The sequence below is a fragment of the Salvia splendens genome, chromosome 8 (genome assembly GCF_004379255.2).
Source record: "Salvia splendens isolate huo1 chromosome 8, SspV2, whole genome shotgun sequence".
NCBI lineage: Eukaryota > Viridiplantae > Streptophyta > Magnoliopsida > Lamiales > Lamiaceae > Salvia > Salvia splendens.
The window spans coordinates 34,667,304-34,687,013 of record NC_056039.1 but is presented as its reverse complement, the minus strand read 5'-3'; the positions used below and the strand labels follow the sequence as shown (position 1 = coordinate 34,687,013).

The following is a 19,710-nucleotide window of genomic DNA, read 5'->3' as shown; positions in this document are numbered from 1 at the left end:
ATGGGAGCGGCGGACGTGAGACATCACATGGCTCGCATTCGCATTTTGCTCTCACAGATGCAGGTTCGGTTCTCTCACATCCACCGAGAGGGTAACCGGGCAGCAGATTTTCTTGCAGGTAGGGGGGTCCAGACCCCTGCCATCACTTACTATGATTCAGATACAGCGCCTCGGTACTTGAAGTCGCTTGTGAGGATGGACCAGCTGGGCTATCCGAACTTCAGATTCAGATATCGAGATGGATGAGTTCTTATTTTTGTTATGGATTTTGATATGTATTTCTTGTATTTCCTTTGGGCTTGACCACTCCTTGGTCATCGCCCAAGTTATTATGTGCTTTATTAGTTCGATTGCTAGATGGATAATACCCGGCTTGTGGGGATATCCTAGTAGCTTAGATAAGTTTTTTGATATGTATCTCTTTTTGTGGACCAAGTCACTTTTGGGCTTGGTCAATGTATGACACTTTATCGTTTGATTTGATATGGACAGGTTGGGGGTCCGCCTAACCCCCCGCCGTAATGGTGTTTGAGGAAAAAAAAAAAACCCTAAACCCTAAACCCTGAACCCTGAACCCTAAAAACACACAATGTTATTCGAAGTTATTTGGCAGGTTGTTCGGCACCTGCGGATCTTGGTGGCGGCGGGTGTGCTAGTCCCCCTTCATTGGCGCGGTTGCACCCCAGCCGTTGACTTCATGCCTTTGGGGCCTCCTCGCCGGCGAGTGATACGGTCCCTGCAAGTGTTTTGGCATCCACCCGATGATCCCTGGGTGAAGCTGAACACCGACGGGGCCTTTTCTAGCTCGACGGGACAGGCAGGCGGTGGGGGAGTGGTTCGGGGCTCAGATGGTTCCCTCCTGGGGGCCTTTTGCATGCCCCTCGTAGCTGGGTCGGCCTTCGAGGTGGAGCTCTTGGCTCTTCTTCACGGGATGACTTTAGCTATGCAGTTCTCATCGCATGTTTGGGTCGAGATGGATGCGGCAGCAGTGTTCACTTCAGGACGCGGAGGAGCAGCGGATGTGAGACATCACATGGCTCGCATTCGTACTTTGCTCGCACAGATTCAGTTTATGTTCTCTCACATCTTTCGAGAGGGCAACCGGCCAGCAGACTTTTTGGCAGGTAGGGGGATCCAGACCCCTGCCATCACCTTCTTTGATGCGGATTCAGCGCCTCGATATTTGAAGTCGCTCGTCAGGATGGACCAGTTGGGCTATCCGAACTTCAGATTCAGATATCGAGATGGATGACTTCTTCACTTGGTCAGTGGTTTTGATTTATGGTTTTTTTATTGCCTTTGGATTTGGCACGCATTTGGCCATCATCCTTGTTCTTTTTAGGATGTATAGCTTTGTTATGTTTATTTTCTCTTTAGTTAGATGGTTAGTACCCGGTCTGTGGGGATACCATAGTAGCTTTGTTAGCTCTGGTGTTTTGTATCTCTCGTGCGGACCGAGTCACTTTTGGGCTCGTCTGATGTATGTTCTTTTGGTGATTTTTGATATATACAGGTTGGGGGTCCGCCTTAACCCCCCACCGTGATGGTGTTTGAGGGAAAAAAAAACCCTAAACCCTAAACCCTATATTCCCTACTCCAATCTTTCTCTCCGTAGTGTACGCTAAGTGCTCGAGGGAGGGGAGATACGATTTGTGGAATAAGCTCAGGGACATCTCCTTAGCGACTGACGGGGCACCCTGGCTTGTTGGAGGCGACTTCAACATCTTCTTGTTGGAGGAAGAGAGACGGGGCAGTACGACAGATAGGCACGGAGAGATGATGGACTTTGCTGACGCCGTCGCAGACTGCCAGCTCCTGGACCCAGGCTTTAATGGCCCACCGTTCACTTGGACGAGGAGTGGGCTCTGGGAGAGATTGGACAGAGTCCTTCTAGGGGAGCACTGGACGACCGCCTTTGTGGCTACTAGGGTGACTCATTTGCCTAGGATCTCTTCAGATCATGCCCCTTTGCTAGTGCGGTGCCAGCTCACGGCTCAGATTCCGAGGCCTTCGTTTAGGTTTCAGAATATGTGGGTTAGGCATCACACTTTCAGGGATGAGATTGCCAGAGTGTGGACGGCGGAGACGGGCTTCTTCGCCATGCTTAATCTTCAGTTCAAACTCAGCAGAGTTAAGGGTTTTCTCAAGGGATGCAACAGGGAGGTCTTTGGGAACATCTTTGACAAGCTGAGGGAGGCAGAGGAGGAGGTTGCCGCTGCACATGCGGCTTACGACGGGGACCCGACAGGAGCCCACAGGAGTGAGCTTAGCCATTGCACCGCCCTCTACGTACTCCGCATTAGGATGGAGGAGGATTTCTGGAAGCAGAAGGCTGCCATTCGGTGGGCGGCGGAAGGCGAAAGGAATTCCAAATTCTTCCATGGGTGGGTGCGACAGAAGCGGGTGAAGTCCCGGATTCACGCCATTCAGGCAGGAGGACAGACTCTCACGTCGGAGGAGGACATCAGACAGTCGGCGGTTGACTACTTCCAGCGGCTTCTCACGTCAGACGTTGAGCACTTGGAGCAGCCGGACCTTGATCTCTTGCGCGGTCTCCCAGAGTCCGTGGACCGCGAGGGCCTCTGTGCAGTTCCCGACTATGATGAGGTGAGGGCGGCGGTCTTTGGCAACAGTGGGGACAGCGCCTCGGGACCGGATGGCTTCTCGTCTCTTTTCTTCCAGTACTGTTGGGACATCGTTGGAGCAGAGGTGGTGGCAGCAGTGGCGGACTTCTTCTTTGGAGCTCCCATGCCCCGCAGCTTCACAGCCACGACCATCATTCTCTTGCCGAAGAAGGCAAGCCCGACGACCTGGGCAGAGTACAGGCCGATCAGCCTTTGCAACGTGACCAACAAGATCATCTCCAAGATCTTGACATCGCGTTTGGCGCTGCTGCTTCCTCAGGTTGTGGCGCCGAACCAGAGCGGTTTTGTAAAGGGTCGCTTGCTTAGTGATAATGTGCTCTTGGCTCAGGAATTGATTCACGATATCGGCAGGTCGCTCATTCAGAAGGCAAAGTCGCCTAATCTGGCCCTCAAGCTAGATATGGCTAAGGCCTATGATCGAGTGCAGTGGCCTTTCCTCCTCCTGGTGCTTGAGAGGATGGGATTCCCGCCAGCGTGGGTGAGTATGGTCGATCGATGCATCTCTTCTTGCTGGTTCTCAGTGCTCGTGAACGGGGCTCCGGCAGGTTTCTTTCAGTCTACGAGGGGACTTCGCCAGGGAGATCCGTTATCGTCGTCGCTGTTCGTGCTTGCTGCAGATTATCTTTCGAGGAGCTTGAACAGGCTTGTGGACACACAGCCCGATATGGAGTATAGATGTGCTAGGCGCGCCCCGGCCATATCCCATTTGTCTTATGCCGATGACGTTATCATTTTGTCAGGGCGCACAGACAGTCCGTGGAGAGGCTGGTTCATTGTCTCGAGCACTATTCTGCCGTGTCGGGTCAGATGGTGAACAGGGGAAAGTGTCATTTCTACCTCTTTGAGAAGTTCGACGCTTGGGCGGCTGAGGTGGCAGAGGCGAGTGGATTCCAGCAGGGATTCCTCCCTTTCACTTACCTTGGTGTCCCTATCTATAAGGGGGGGCTGAAGGCCGGCTACCTTTTAGATATCCGACAGAAGATGGTGGACCGGATTCACAGCTGGTCTCACAGACATCTTTCTCTTGGAGGGCGCCTCGCTCTGATCAAGAGCACCCTTGTAACCATCCCTCTTCACATCTTCCAGGTCCTGAAGCCGTATCAGTATTGGATGGAGGAGTTGGAGCAGATCTTGGCCCGGTTCTTTTGGGGCACGGTTGGGGAGCAGAGGAAGATTCACTGGGTTAGCTGGAAGAAGAAGATTTGTCTGCCGTTGGATGAGGGAGGCCTCGGCATCCGTCGTTTCCGCGAGGTCGTCAAAGCTTTCAGCATCAAGCTCTGGTGGAGATTTCTCGCGCAGGATTCACTTTGGGCGCAGTTCACCATGCGCAAGTATTGTTTCCATCCTAGTCGTGCTTTCATTTCTCCTTACTCTGTGCATGATAGTCCTATTTGGCATCGTCTCACGGACATTAGGGGTCAGGTTCATGGTCTCATTAGGTGGTCCCTAGGCGAAGGGCGGATTAGTTTCTGGGACGACGTGTGGGTCGGGGATCTCCCCCTTAGGACCTATTGTCCGCCCGGGACTGATCTTCCTGCCGCTGAGGTCTCTAGATTTTGGCATGATCATACTTGGCATGTTGAAAAACTGCATGATTATCTGGCTTTGTATGGTGTGCCTTTGCATGTGTTGGATCTTATTAGGGCTGTTCCGATTGAGGTGGGCAGGCGGGATGTGATGCGATGGAGCCTCACTGGCGATGGCGAGTTCTCGACGGCCTCAGCTTGGGAGCTCATCCGGATACGGTCCCCTAGACATTTTGGACTTCGCATGGTTTGGAATGCTGGGCTGACCCCTACCATCTCTGTCTTCATCTGGCGCCTCCTCCTCCAGAGGCTCCCTGTTGAGTGTTATGTTCAGGCCCGTGGTATCTCTCTTGCATCCAAGTGTCTCTGTTGTGTCTCTTCTATTTTAGTCGAGTCGTTTCAGCATTTGTTTGTGTCGAGTCCTCTGGCGAGATCGGTTTGGGATTACTTTGATGGCTGGTTCCCTTACATCAGCACACACATTCACACGTGCACTGATATTGCACATAGATTAGGTTTTTGGTGGAGGTCCTCTCACATGGCCACCGCCTTGCACATCAGCTTCATCATTCCCTGTTTGGTATACTGATTTATCTGGACGGAGAGGAATAGCTGCAAGCATCGCGGCATTTCTTTTCGTTCTTCACATGTTATTTGGCAGGTTGTTCGGCACCTGCGGATCTTGGTGGCGGCGGGTGTGCTAGTCCCCCTTCATTGGCGCGGTTGCACCCCGGCCGTTGACTTCATGCCTTTGGCTCCTCCTCGCCGGCGAGTTCTGAGGTCCCTGCAAGTGCTTTGGCATCCACCCGACGATCCTTGGGTGAAGCTGAACACCGACGGGGCCTTTACTAGCTCGACGGGACAGGCAGGCGGTGGGGGAGTGGTTCGGGGCTCAGATGGTTCTCTCTTGGGGGCCTTTTGTACGCCTCTCGTAGCTGGGTCGGCCTTCGAGGCGGAGCTTTTAGCTCTTCTTCACGGGTTGACACTGGCTATGCAGTTCTCCTCGCAGGTTTGGGTCGAGATGGATGCGGCAGCAGTGGTCGCGGTGTTCACTTCAGGATGCGGAGGAGCAGCGGATGTGAGACATCGCATGGCTCGCATTCGTACTTTGCTCGCACAGATACAGTTTATGTTTTCTCACATCTATCGAGAGGGCAACCGGCCAGCAGACTTTTTGGCAGGTAGGGGGGTCCAGACCCCTGCCATCACTTTCTTTGATGCGGATTCAGCGCCTCGGTATTTGAAGTCGCTCGTCAGAATGGACCAGTTGGGCTATCCGAATTTCAGATATCGAGATGTATGACTACTTCACATGGTTCATGGCTTTGACTTATGTTTTCTTGTTTTCCTTTGGATTTGGCCAATTTTTGGCCATCACCCTTGTTATTATTTTGATGTATAGCTTTGTTATGTTTGTTTTCTCGTTAGTTAGATGGTTAGTACCCGGTCTGTGGGGATACCATAGTAGCTTTTTTAGCTCTTGTGATTTGTATCTCTCGTGCGGACCGAGTCACTTTTGGGCTTGGTTGATGTATGTTCTTATAGTGATTTTTGATATATACAGGTTTGGGGTCCGCCTAAACCCTCCGCCGTGATGGTGTTTTGAGGGAAAAAAAACCCTGAACCCTAAACCATCCAAGCCTCCTAGCTCAACTGGTTGAGAAGGGAGGCAAGGATATGGCGCCATCCAAGAGGTCTTGAGTTCGAATCCTGGATGGCGCAACCTGGGATTAATTTCCCTGTGGGCTCAAGGCTTATTGCCTTGGGACTTTGCAAGCGTGCATGCCTGGACCTGTCTGAGGGTAGTCAACTTACATGCCCGGGACCCGCCTGAGGGTAGTCAACTTACGAGCCAAGAGGAGGCTAGTAAGGACGTGACCACGAGGGGCTGGGGTGGGCTAGTTCAGACGTGACCACGAGGGGCTGGAAGAGGCTGGTTCGCTTGCCAATGTATCTCGAACTCCGATGTGTGTGTAAAAAAAAAACCTGAACCCTAAACCCTGAACCCAACTTGATGCATCTTGTCGCTATTTACCAAGCAAAAGTACTTTTTCCTCCTACAAATAATATTGCCATCTGCACTTAGGCAAGCTCTTGCTAAAAGTAAGTGGGCTATGAAGTTATAGGCATAAAATTTAGTTTTTGGCTTCAACCAGTTTTGATTTTCCATCCTTAAAACACATTCAGATAGATGGCATTGTTTTATATGAAAGCTACTCCTCTAGTTCATGGGTGTTTTTAAATGAACTCAAAGATATGGGTTTTTTCTTTTTTGTTTCTAGACCACAAATAACATTCCTCGAGTATACTGGACTTTTTTTTATTCCGCCTTTGGGAGAGACGCATGACCCTCATGCGTCTCCTTTTAATGAAACGCATGACGGAGATGCGTCTTTTATAGAGAAGCATGAGGGACATGCGTCTCTCAATTTTTTCGAATTTTTTTTAACGATGCATAAGCGTCATGATGGTAGATATACTTATCTCGTGATGTGAGATAAAAACTATGAATCCACTTATGTAATAGAGTTGATCCACTAAAGTCTTGAGCAGCGGTGTAGGATCAGATCCCAAAGATAGTAAGTTTTTTCGTCTCTTCCGAGACCGGGACCTTTTATCATGACTTCTGCTCGTTGCATACCCTGATCTACTACTGTATGAATAGCATTTGCTGCTGCAGTTTGAGCGGCAAAGGGTGTCACATGCAAAGACGCATAAGCGTCATGCGTCGCTATTTTTATTTTATTTTATTAGACGACGCAAGAGCATCATGCGTCTTAGGGAGAGACGCATGTGCCTCATGCGTCTCTAAGTTGCATAAATCAGACGAGGGAGGCAGTAGCTCCCGCATAGAGGAGGAAAATGAGGAAGAAGACGTTGTTCAAAGCATCCATGTCCAACCTCGACCAGCTGCGGAGGGTTCATCATGCGGCGGGGTTGGGAAGATCATGAGCAAAGTGTACAAGAGATTGTCATCGAGGAAGAATAAGGGGATTGAACCGTCGAAATACACTCCATCGTCGTATAAGTAGCACATTTTTCAGGTACTTTGTTTATTTAAGTTAGCCGGTGTATCAAAAATTTAATAATCAGTTAAGAACTGTAATAGATGGTTTGACAGGGCTCTCCGGTACGGGCGGGAGATTCTCAAGTGGAACGATGAGATGCAGCCGGTTAGCATGAATGAGTCCTCTTGTGAGAGCATTACGATTGATCCTAGCGCTTCTTTGTATAGTTGATTGGTTAGTTTGTGAGTTATCTTATTGTGGAGATAATTAATCAAGATTAGGAGTTGTATATTTGTGACATGATAAAGAATACTGGAGTAGCTCTCCCACGCGTAAATCTGCAGCAGCTGCCATTTTATTCTTGGATTTCTCTCTCTTGTTGAATTCTTTGATGAAATGTGTAAAATGATGAGGTATTACTGTATGAATAGGGTTATGTTCGTTTGCTGGGACCACAACCCACGTTGAATGTCTAGAATTATCTAATTGATAACATGAATGATAATTAGGTACCGTCCAAGTTATCCATTATAGATCAAATAATTGAGATTTTCTCTCAAATCAAGATCAAATGAATGTTCAAACATATTGTAAAAAGTTCTATTTTGCACTTGATTATCACAAGTTCAAATGAATGTTCAAACATATTGTAAAAAGTTCTATTTTGCACTTGATTATCACAAGTTCCTAAAATAATTCAAGCAAATTTCCAAAATAAGCCCAAACTAATAGTCTCCGGCACGTGTTTTTTTAATTTATTTTGTTAAGATCATGTTAAATTTTTGGGAAATTCAGCGTCATTTACTGTATAATAAATAAAATTGCAACTAAACAACTAGAAATGGATACACAGAAGAGATTAAAAGGAACAATTCTAGTAAAACAATATCGTCTAATTTGTGACAGATAGAAGAAATACAATTCATCATAACAATATTCATCTCCTGCTAATTCCTCTTCGTCTCCAGATCCTAAACAAAATAAAAAAAACACAAATTTATCTTCTTCTTCCATTCATACAAACAGTCTAAGAATAAAGGTAAATTAAATATATGAACTCAAAAATTGAGAAGAATACCTGCACTACAGAGTAGTACAGGTATTGTGTTGTGCTTCCCATGTAGCTTTGTGGTTGTGTTTATCAATGAGTTCAAACATAGAGTTACCTCTATCTCTGGCAACGGTGCACGCATGTGAACAAGGAACTCTCCACATCTGCCACTTCCCACAACTGCACTTTGAATCCATAAACTCGACGACTTGTCTGTTATTGCCCTTTGCCTATCCATTTTCGACACGTGGACGACTTAGAGTTTGGTAATGGCCTAGTCCTCGGTCAAGTACTGAACAGTAATGTAGTTGCCCCTTCGCATCATATGCAGCAAGTTTGTCCTTCGCTCACGGGGTCAACCGACCTTCGGTATGTTGTATTTATGTCTTTCTATCTGCCCACCATTGCACTGTTCTCCAAAATGCCAGATCAACCAAAGCTCTAATTGGCAACTCTCTTATACCTCTCAACACGTTGTTGTAGCTCTCTGACATGTTTGTTGAGGGCACCCCCCATCTCAGTTCATCATCGTAACAAAGAGACCAGTTTTCTTTTTTGGCTTTGTTGAGTTCGTGTATCGCAACAAAACTTTCCTCCCGTAGTGCATGTATTTACGTACTTGAGTTGTGACACCCAATGCCCATACCATGCCTTTCACTCTAGCTCCCTTACCCTTAAGTTTCGTCAAGATATTTTTCCTTACATGGATCAAACAAAATTTGTGGTGACATAACGGCGGCTTTTTCCATTCATCAGAACGCACAGCCTTAAGGATTCATTTATGCCTATCCGAAATGATGCACACCTCCCTTTGGTATTTCACCACATGAATTCTGACATGATCTAAAAACCACTCCCAACTGTCGTCAGTTTCTTCATCAACAACAGCATATGCAATAGGCAGACATTTCTTGTTAGCATCAACACCACAAGCAACAAGCAACTTACCTTTAAATCTTCCTCGAATGTGAGTCCCGTCTATTGTTAAAACTGGTTGACACTCTTGGAAAGCATGTATAGCAGGCCCAAGTGCCTAGAAAACGTAATAGAAGAGTTTATTACGGCCCTGACTCAACAACTCGTTATGCCTCCACTCAACAATTGTGCCTGGATTCCTAGACTGCAGTTCAAGCATGTAGCTTGGCAAATCCCTAAATGACTCCTCCCATCCACCAAATACAATCTCTAAAGCCCTTCTTCGTGCATACCATGCCTTCTTATAAGTGATTACCACATGAAATTTGTCATGAACAAAATTTCTTACGGCTGCGGCTTTGTACTCGGCATTTTTTAGCAACTGATGGCGAATACACAAAGCAATCATTGGTGATGAAAAGTTGGCATGTCCTCTATCATTACGATGGCCTTCACAACTATGGCGTCCCACCCACTTCCTAATTTCCCACATATAATCATGGGCCATTTGTGTAACAGAAACTTCCCACGAACATTCATTCGCTTTTTCAGCGTCGGTCTTGCTGATAACAGCTATCTCATCTTCTGTCCTCTCTGCTGGATATTTGCATACGGCATGCCACCTTCTTAATTTGCTCTCAACCACCCTAAATTGTCGGTGTTGCCTCAGACTCCACACAGTAATAGCAGTCTTCACATGCAGTTTGCTATCAAATTTTGTTCCCGCATTAATCCGATACGGGTTTGCTTCATCCCAGTACATAGTACTGCGTTCATTACCAACTTCAGGTACCTCAGAAGGACCACTCGGCAGTCTGTGAAAATATTTCAACCTACTGTGAACGTATTCTGGAAGTGGTTCACCTTGCACGACGGGTTTACACACTAACTCCTCATCACTAGATAGATCACATGAATCATCACTTAAAATATCATCAGATGATGATGACGACAATGGTGGATCAAGGTCTCCTCGTACAACATGAACATCAATATGCTCTTGAACCCTCTCTTGAGTATTCAATCCAACATCAGCAGCATCTGCAACATCTGTTTGCTCATTCATACCGCAATCAATGCTCAGAGGTTCAACCCTCGTAGATGATCCAACACCATAATCAACAACTAGTGGGATTAAGGCATTTCCAACAGACGCATACTCAACAAATAATTCAATATGACGAGTAGAATTTAGAGCCTCATTGAACATAAACATCACACTGTCATCACTGTCAACCCCAGTGCATATATAACTCGTGGTACCCAAGAAACAATGCCTCCATGATATATCGATGGAGTGTTGATTTGAATCTATCCTTATCTTAGCATATATTATTGCAACTAATTCAGAAAATGAAACACATGAATTCAATACGATGGAGGCTCTCGCACGAGGTGGATCATAACCAATGCCCACTTGAGGAAGTTGAACTATTCTACCACCCCAATATAAACTCACGAATACTGACATGATTTCTGCAAAAATATATATATACAAACCAACAACAATTAGAGACAATTTTTTTCTATAAACCCTAATTTAGTAAGTTTAAAATAAATTTATCAAAAACCCTAATAATATGCAAATAAACAACAAATAATGGAGCAATGTTGAAAGATTGAAGTAAACTTACCGGAATATAACGGAATATCACCAAGAAATCGCAAAGAAATCGCCTTATGTCGCTTCCACTATTTCTCTCTCGCTTATGCGGGAGCTACTGCCTCCCTCGTCTGATTTATGCAACTTAGAGACGCATGAGGCACATGCGTCTCTCCCTAAGACGCACGATGCTCATGCGTCGTCTAATAAAATAAAATAAAAATAGCTACGCATGACGCTTATGCGTCTTTGCCTGTGACGCATAACGCTTATGCGTCGTTAAAAAAATTCGAAAAAATTGAGAGACGCATGTCCCTCATGCGTCTCTATAAAAGACGCATCTCCGTCATGCGTTTCATTAAAAGAAGACGCATGAGGGTCATGCGTCTCTCCCAAAGGCGGAATAAAAAAAAATTCAGTACACTCGAGGAATGTTATTTGTGGTCTAGAACCAAAAAAGAAAAAACCCCAAAGATATTGGGTCAGATATATTTTGAGATTTCCCTTTAATATTGTTAGATAATATTCACTTGCCATATGTTTAAGTGCAATGTAAATTGTATGCATCTTGTTTTCTAGTTGTTTTATATGACATTCTCAAACTGGAACTTAGGCTCCTAAGTTATTGCTATCTTTGGTCTATGTTTTCCAGAAGAAGCTAGCTGTCTATCTTGCTCCATTTATCCATGGTGTGCGTTATACCTCTTTTGGTCGGCACTTCACGAATTTAGACAAGCTAAAGCAGGTGAGGATAGATTTATGGTTCCTTTAAAAAATTAAATAAAAATATTTCTCCTTCTCGAGTAGAAAGTTCCACCAAAGAAAGAGCGGAAAAGGAAAATTCCTTTTCAACACCTTAGATTCTTTATCTGCCCCCGCTAGTTGGATAAGACTTTATTTTGTTGTTGTTGTACCCTTGTAATTTATTTATCATAGGTTGCATGTAATCATTAGGTCAAATATGCAGGTTGTAAATCGGCTGCGTTGGTATGTTCAAGATGGCGATATGGTAAGAACAGTTTATGGCCTCATCAATTGTATGATACAATTCTAAGACTGTCCTATATACTTCAGGAATATGATTTTGTCACTATAATATGTTCAATGAAACCAAATTGATTAATTTAATTACCAACAGTACTAAAATTGTGTGTACCAGTTAGAAGATCTCATCATGCTCTTATGTTCGGAAGTTACTTCTGTATATAATAAAAATTTATGTTTGTACTCCGGATGATTGAGAGATTGAAATGTGATGTTTAGTCAGTGAGTCTTAATAGAATGTAGGACCTGACAAGCCATGTAATTGTTCTGATAGAGAATATCGCACATCTTGGTATAAGAATAATGCAAAATATTTATATTTCTTTACTTAATACCCCCCTCTCTATCTCTCTCTTGAAAGTTTCGTGTATGTTCCAGCCTTAGAGAAGGTAATATGTTCAGGATTAAACCTAATATCAAATACAGATTGTCGATTTCAGCTGTGGATCAAATGATTTTAGCTGCTTTATGAAGGAAGAACTCGATAGCATGGGGAAAAGGTGCTACTTCAAAAATTATGATATTATACAAACGAGGGTAGGCATTCTGATGGGTCTATATTGACTTCAGCATCAAGCAACTAAAGTTATAACGCGTTTTTTTTTGGTTCTTTACTTTGTTGTGCATTGCATGCGTGAGATATGTATAGCAATTCAACATGCAATTCGAAACAACTTTTATTCCTTGGACTACTTCTTGCCCTTTCTCCAAATATAAAACATGATGTTTGTGCAGAAAACTCAATAACATGAATTGACATAGCTGATAATCAGTAAGGATTCCAATTTGAGGTGTGCACCAAACCATATAAATTTATTATCACTGCCATAAGAAAAAGTACCAGAATGTAAAATATACGATTGAGTTTCATAATCTGTTCAATCATGTTTTTTGGCGTATTAAGTGATGACCCTCTACCCTCTTCTTTAAACTGTCTTGGCTGGACTAATTTGTATCAGGGTTCTGTTCAATCATATATTGGTCTAACTATCTTGCTCTCATATGTACTTTTATCTTTATTTACTGATTCACCCTACAATCTGACCATGTTACAAATCTTGTTCCTAGAATGACTTCAATTTCGAGAAAAAAGATTGGATGACTGTTGGTGCGGAAGAATTATCTGAAGGGTCTAAACTGGTAACGGGCATTTTTGAAGTGGCAAAATCTGTGTTGAAGAACATATCTGTGTTGTTTTAGTTTGACTCATAGCATTGCTGGTCTTTTGCTAGATCATTGGCCTAAATCCTCCTTTCGGAGTCCAAGCATCCCTTGCAAACCAATTCATAAACAAAGCTCTAACTTTCTGGCCAAAGCTGGGGTAATTATTTTGTTGTTCTAGAGTATAATTAACGTTCCATAAGTGTATTAGACTTTTTTTTTGTTCCTGCTTTGGGAGAGACGCATGAGGGTCATGCGTTTCTCTTTAATGAAACACATGACGGAGATGCGTTTTACAGAAAGACGCATGACTCTCATGCGTCTTTCAATTTTTTGTTTTTTTTAAAGACACATGAAGGTCATGCGTCTTAGGGAGAGACGCATCTCCATCATGCATCGCTTTTTTTTTATAGACGATGCATGACCGTCATGCGTCTTAGGGAGAGACGCATGAGGCACATGCGTCTTTATGTTAAACAAAACAGACGCGAGGCGAGTCAGTAGCTCACATTCTGCACGAGAGAAAGAGGCAGCTGCGAACTCAGGCGATTTCTTGGCGATTCCGGCGATTTCCCGTCATATTTCGGTAAGTTTCCTTCAATCTTTCAACATTCCTCCCTTATTTGTTGTTTATTTGCATATTATTAGGGTTTCTAATAAATTTATCTTAAACTTACTAAATTAGGGTTTATAGAAAAAAATTGTCTCTAAATTGGTTTGTAGATATTTTTGCAGAAATCATGCAAGTATTTGTTAGTTTATATTTGGGTGGTAGAATAGTTCATCTTCCTCAAGTGGGTATTTGTTATGATCCTCCTCGTGCGAGATTGAAGGAAACTTACCGGAATATGACGGGAAATCGCCGAAATTGGGTCTGGTATCCTTCTCTCTCGCGTTTGCTATCTCTCTCGCGTCGCGTCTGCCCTTTCTGCCTCCCTCGCGTCTGATTTATGCAAATTAGAGGCGCATGAGCCTCATGCGTCTCTCTCTAAAATAGTCGATACGACCTTATTTGGGAAGATGACAAAATCCTATCTGGCAATGTATGCATTGATTCAGAAATGAAAAACTTGAATCTAAAATTGACAAGTCAGGAACTCTAATGCGTGTGTCTTGATATTCTGCCAGTCATTTTACCTTCCTGGATCAGTAGATGTGCATGACCAGCAAATAGAACAATGGAACTTGGACACACCGCCTTTATACTTGTGGAGTCGACTAGATTGGACTGGCAGGCATAAACAAGTAGCTGTGGAGTGCAGCCACTTGATCGAGAATAAAGTGATGGAATGGTCAGAAGGAATTAGAGCAAGTTCAGTTTCTAACTTTGATGGAAGAAAATCAAGATTGCTATGGTGATTTCTCCAGTATCGCGGCGGGATACAATGACATAATAAACAACATATTAGAAGAACTTCCTGAACCATCAGATGAATTTTAAACTTGTCTTGCACTATTTTCATCCTACATATGTAGGAGGTGACCCGTCGACTATCGTGTAGCACAATCCCTTATTCTGAAAATTGTGTTGCATCCTATATACTCGTAAACCTCTCACATAGTAGCACACACTGTGATACGATTATATCTTCTGAAATATCTTTCATATATCTATTATTATATTATCATATCTTTTACATATCTTTATTATCTTGTTCACCAAGTTAGGTTATTCATAGAAGTATTATAAATAGGACCTATTGTTATTCTCATTAGGGAATCGATGAAATCATAATTATTGTCTTTTATCTTTATTTAGTTTTCCGTTTAGAATTTCTGATTGTCGACAGAGCAAGGTTTCTCTGCGACTTTCTTTATCTTTTTCACTTGATAAGGGTTTTTCCCTTATCAACTGGTGCTTTCATTGCGATCTCACTATGACTTCCAACGATGAAATCTATCTATCTTACCTATGTGACCAGATAATGGCTGCTTGCAACAGAATACACAAGAAGTTGGACGAGATTGATGAACAGCAGCACGCATACCACGAACAATCCCCTGATTGGCCGGTTGCATCTGCTGTCCCACAACCACCATACGGCCACCAGCCATTAGTCGACACAGGGTTTCACCCACCGCACACTCAACCGCCCGACCCCCCAGATTGGCAGCAGCCATACCAGCCTTACAATTGGGGCGCAATTGATCAGACTTTCTGGAATCCCCGCCCACAACAGCAACCCAATCCTGATCCACCAGATTGGCATTGTCACTCACCGACCAACAATCAGCCCACATATACGGCGCCACCATACGACCAATCGTCGTTAGTTGATGCGGGATTTCACCCACCGCTCACTAAACCGCCTGACCGGAGGATGAAGGTGTTTGTCGAGATGGAGTCTCATCTTGCTGTCACAGACCGTCGCGTGGACAGCCTCCATCCGCCTGATTTTCCTGGGCCGAAACCACCGAATGCTCACTCGGATTGGCAGCAGCCCACCTCAGGACTGTTGTCAGGGTTCAACCTACCGCCACAGGGCCAACCGATTTACCCTCTGGTTGCTGCCCCGCCGCCACCACGAGCCCCAATGATTCCTCCGTGCAGCCCCGAAGACCAACGAGTTTCATCTTGTGAAGTAATCTCTCCACCGAGTCGACAACGCTCGCCGACGGCGCGGCTGCCTGCCGTTGAGGCCCCACGTAACGCTGACGACACCCAACACCCATCGCGTCTACATCTCTCGTGTTCGATGAAAAAGGAATGGGGAAGGGGATCGCATGAAAGTGATTGTGAAGGGAGATTTTTTCTGAAGGGACATTGTAATGAGAAAGATGAGAAGTTGGTCGAGCAGAAAGAGAGTGTCTGTGAAGTTGAACAGAAGAGGACTGAGTTGTTTTCTTTAAACCTAGAGAACAGAGAAGATAAAAAGGACTTTGATATAAAGTTCAAGGGGGTGAAGGAAACATACAAGGCCTTGAAATTGGAGAAGATGAATCTAACCTCACTTAGGCGAGCAAGGTTAGTGTATGAATTGACTAATGCTTCAAAACCCGGCTTGACTCACATCCAACATGGTCCTTTCTTAGTAATTTTTGCTAAAAATGGTGAATGGAGGTGTTCAACTATTCGGTGTATGTTTGACCCAGGAGGATTCATCGACGCTCATCGTTGCTTCATGGTTTCCACCTTGAGGACAAGGTGGATTTCAACCGTGGGGGAGTTGATACGATTATATCTTCTGAAATATCTTTCATATATCTATTATTATATTATCATATCTTTTACATATCTTTATTATCTTGTTCACCAAGTTAGGTTATTCATAGAAGTATTATAAATAGGACCTATTGTTATTCTCATTAGGAAATCAATGAAATCATAATTATTATCTTTTATCTTTATTTAGTTTTCCGTTTAGAATTTCCGATTATCGACAGAGCAAGGTTTCTCTGCGACTTTCTTTATCTTTTTCACTTGATAAGGGTTTTTCCCTTATCACACTGGAATTGGAGTAGAAGATGATAGATCGATTAACACCAAGCTACCAAATAAAGAATCGTGAGTAACAATAGAATAAGTTATTTAGGTGCCCTCTTAACAAGGAGGGTAGGGGATGCATGATTTACAGTACTTTGGCACCAAGATGATTACAACAATAGTTGTCTTGTGCTACAGACTGCCAAGTCCAAGATCACGATTTCTCATCATCGTTTAGGGAATTTAATCGTCTTATTCTTTGATCAAGCGCTGCCATCACTGCTGGCTCCTGCTTTTTTCTCTGCTTTGATATGTTTGTGGTTATCATGAACCCTATCTTCTCAAACGCAACCTACAAATGTCGTTTTGGCACATGAGTCCGGATCAAGAAAATCAGCGACAGAGGGATAAGTTAAACTGAGTCAGTTACCGTCAACAATTCATCAGGATCGAAAAGGTAGTGAGTACTTCTCTGTATTACATTGATCACATCACCTACATGATGTGTCACCAGCAACTCTTCTTCATTCATCTGTTTTTTCATCACAAGACACAAGTTCAGTCTTCCTCGTGTTTGCATATTCAGAAATTCAACCCAAATATATAAACTTCACCTTAAAAATTGCCAAGGCTACACTGAATAAAACCTTTGCTCCCTCGTAGAAAAGAACATCCCACACGCGCAATGTTGTCTGAATGGAAAAAATGTTATTAATGAACAGCCACTTCAATACAGCAATGTAGAAGAGCAAATATAAGGATTTTCACCTCCGAAGGCAAGCTCTTAGAAAATAAGCATAAAAACCACTCTGTGCAAACAAGAGAAACATCAAACTCCAAAGCTCCCAGATGAGCAGCTATCCTGCATCAATTTCTATCTTCTTTCAGTAAATCACAACATCTTAGCTACAGATCAAACAAAAAGAAAATGGGAGAACCTGGGGCACTTTTTGGTCAGGAGATTTTTAAAAACTCTCTGCTCGACATGGCAACCAGATAAATTAGTTGTGTAACAATCACTAACCAACACGTTTTCTAAGAGAACAGCAAGCATCCAGAAAGCTTCTTCTTCAGTTTTCATCACAACCAACAGTAGTGCTGCAACATAATTTAAACCCTGCAGCACAATATATAAAATAAAAATATTACCGAAAAATTAAGAAGGAACTTATATTAAGCTCTTAGTATGGTGCAAAATATCACCTGACAATAACCAACATCAGAATCTCGGAAAGAATACCCAACAAGAACGCGTCTTAGAGAAGCATGTCCCTCTGGGGTGTCCAACCATGGATGACCAGGGAATGTTCGAGGAAGATCCTGTACTAGCATACAATGGTCAGACACACGACTATAATTTTCACCCTTTTTCTACTGCAACCAAAATCTATGGTGCCTACATATGTCAAACAAAATTTAGGAAATCAAACTCAAAAATATCTGAGTGATTATCCATAAAAACTCTGACTTGGTTGTGCAAAGCCTATTGCTACTAGCCTAATGCCCTTATAATGGTATGCACTACTCCGCCCATAACTAGAGGTGGCCAACAGGCTGCTGACATAAACTTAATAATCAATTGTGATTGCAAAAGGTGAAGTTATATTTTAACATCGATTCAATCTATTCGATCATAGATTGAATAAAATATGTCATGAAGCTTATTGATTTCTAACCCATTATTTTTTGCAGCCTAGAAAGAAAAAGAAGTAAAGCAATAGCAATGCACAAACTGAAAGCCAAAAAGAAAGGGAAAGGCCGCATACATGATCAATCTGCTTGGTTGCAGGGGTAACCTTATGCTCAACAGCGGTGATCAAATCATTGTAATAGCTATCGGGCACCGTGGACTTCTTCTTAGCAGCACCAGAGAGGGAGAACCAGACCTTAGGCCTCAGATTAGGGGGGATTCCCTTCCTGATAAGCTTCTTGAGAGTGATGGCATTAACCAAAGTAGAGAACTTTAGGGAAGACTTAAGAAGAGTGGAAGGAACAAAGCTCTCAAGATACCAATTGGCACCCTTGTCGGCCTCCAAAGCCCACCACACCTTCCCCTGCTGCCTCACTTTCTCTCTCACCTCATTCAACACATTCACATCATCCACATTTCCTTCCACTGTGAATTCATACAGATCTTGGAATTTCACCATCATGTTTGCCCTTCTCGAGTGGATGCTCGGCCTCAATACGGCTATCTGAGCTTCATACTCCATTGCCATGTCTCTCTTGCCCTCAACTCCGCTGCCTCCGTACATCGTCTTCAGATCAACAAAATAATTCAAAGGAAAAACGATCGGAAACGGTCAAGCCCTTTTCTGGTAAAAGGAACAAAGGAGGAAAAAGGAGAGCTTCAAAATCAGAGAGCGATTAAAAAAACATCGTTACGCCAAACCCACGTTGAATGGTGTTGTAAAAAAACTAGAGAGAGAAAGCGAGAAGAGTTGGGAAGATTTTGTTTCCATTTCTTTGAATAATTCCATATTTTGCCACTATTTTATTTTCATTAATTAAAGATTAAAGGAAAAATACAGGCCAGGCAACAAAACCCAAATTAAAATGCAACAAAGTTCAAAGCTACATTAGCCCGTTATTTAGGAGTGTTAAAACGATATTGACAAGTCCTTCCCTTTTAATATCATATTCAATGTTAAAATGATATTGACAAGTCCTTCCCTTACTATAATATCTTCTTAAATATCTCTTCATTTCATAAAAAATCATTATCCAAGTGGAAAAATGATTTTTCATGAAAAAAGGTAAATATGATAGTTATATGATTTTACCTCTTCATTTACCTTTCTTATTGGAGATGCTCTAATGGTACTCCAAAACTAATTCCATTTTTAATTTTTGAGTAAAAAAGTACTCCCTCCGTCCCAAGGAAGATGACTCCTTCCTTGGGTGACACGGGATTTTATGCAATTTTATTTTGTGTGCTGAATGAAGAGAGTAAAGTAAGAGAGATAGAATAAAGTAGAGATAAATGTGTTTCCATTTTAAGTAATGGATTTTTTTATTTATTTCATCTATTCCATGACCGGAACAGGGGAGGATACACGTTACACCAAGATTTTGAATCAAAAGAGAGATTTCAAGAAATGGCAGATCTATTCACTCTATCAATAACCGAGCCGGATCTGGTGTATCATAAGGGATTTGCCTTTTCTATTGATTCATACGGATTGGATCAAAAACAATTCTTGAATGAGGCCAGGGATGAATCGACCTTCCGTCCCATAAAAATATGGGCATTGGGTGTGGCACGAGAATTAAGATAAAATTGGTAAAGTATGAGAGAGGGATGAGAATGGTACGGTAAAGCAAGAGAGGGGG

General features: G+C 43.3%; 2 protein-coding genes across 2 annotated transcripts; one reads left to right on the top strand and one right to left on the bottom strand.

The window, feature by feature from the left end:
- Positions 1-10,854: 10,854 nt before the first annotated feature.
- LOC121746155 (protein ENHANCED DOWNY MILDEW 2-like) lies at positions 10,855-13,117 on the top strand. Its single transcript, XM_042140063.1, has 6 exons — positions 10,855-10,908; positions 11,401-11,493; positions 11,716-11,757; positions 12,219-12,329; positions 12,861-12,932; positions 13,025-13,117. The coding sequence occupies exons 1-6, from the start codon at positions 10,855-10,857 to the stop codon at positions 13,115-13,117; spliced, it is 465 nt and encodes a 154-aa protein (XP_041995997.1).
- A 3,289-nt stretch (positions 13,118-16,406) lies between these two features.
- Positions 16,407-18,856, bottom strand: LOC121745481 (TBC1 domain family member 2A-like). Its single transcript, XM_042139411.1, has 7 exons — positions 18,144-18,856; positions 17,581-17,697; positions 17,316-17,494; positions 17,146-17,239; positions 16,992-17,069; positions 16,808-16,909; positions 16,407-16,729 (listed from the first exon to the last, which is right to left on the bottom strand). Exons 1-7 carry the CDS (start codon positions 18,630-18,632, stop codon positions 16,592-16,594), a joined length of 1,197 nt encoding a protein of 398 aa, XP_041995345.1. The 5' UTR covers positions 18,633-18,856; the 3' UTR covers positions 16,407-16,591.
- Between the last annotated feature and the right edge of the window lie 854 nt (positions 18,857-19,710).

Coding starts and splice junctions, on each gene's coding strand:
- LOC121746155 (XM_042140063.1), top strand. CDS start 10,855: ATGCGGGAGCTACTGCCTCCCTCGTCTGATTTATGCAACTTAGAGACG. Junction 10,909..11,400: donor GCAACTTAGAGACGCATGAG/GCACATGCGTCT, acceptor TATGTTTTCCAG/AAGAAGCTAGCTGTCTATCT. Junction 11,758..12,218: donor ATGTTCAAGATGGCGATATG/GTAAGAACAGTT, acceptor TATCAAATACAG/ATTGTCGATTTCAGCTGTGG.
- LOC121745481 (XM_042139411.1), bottom strand. CDS start 18,632: ATGTACGGAGGCAGCGGAGTTGAGGGCAAGAGAGACATGGCAATGGAG. Junction 17,495..17,580: donor CTGATGTTGGTTATTGTCAG/GTGATATTTTGC, acceptor ATTGTGCTGCAG/GGTTTAAATTATGTTGCAGC. Junction 16,910..16,991: donor TAGCCTTGGCAATTTTTAAG/GTGAAGTTTATA, acceptor ATGAAAAAACAG/ATGAATGAAGAAGAGTTGCT.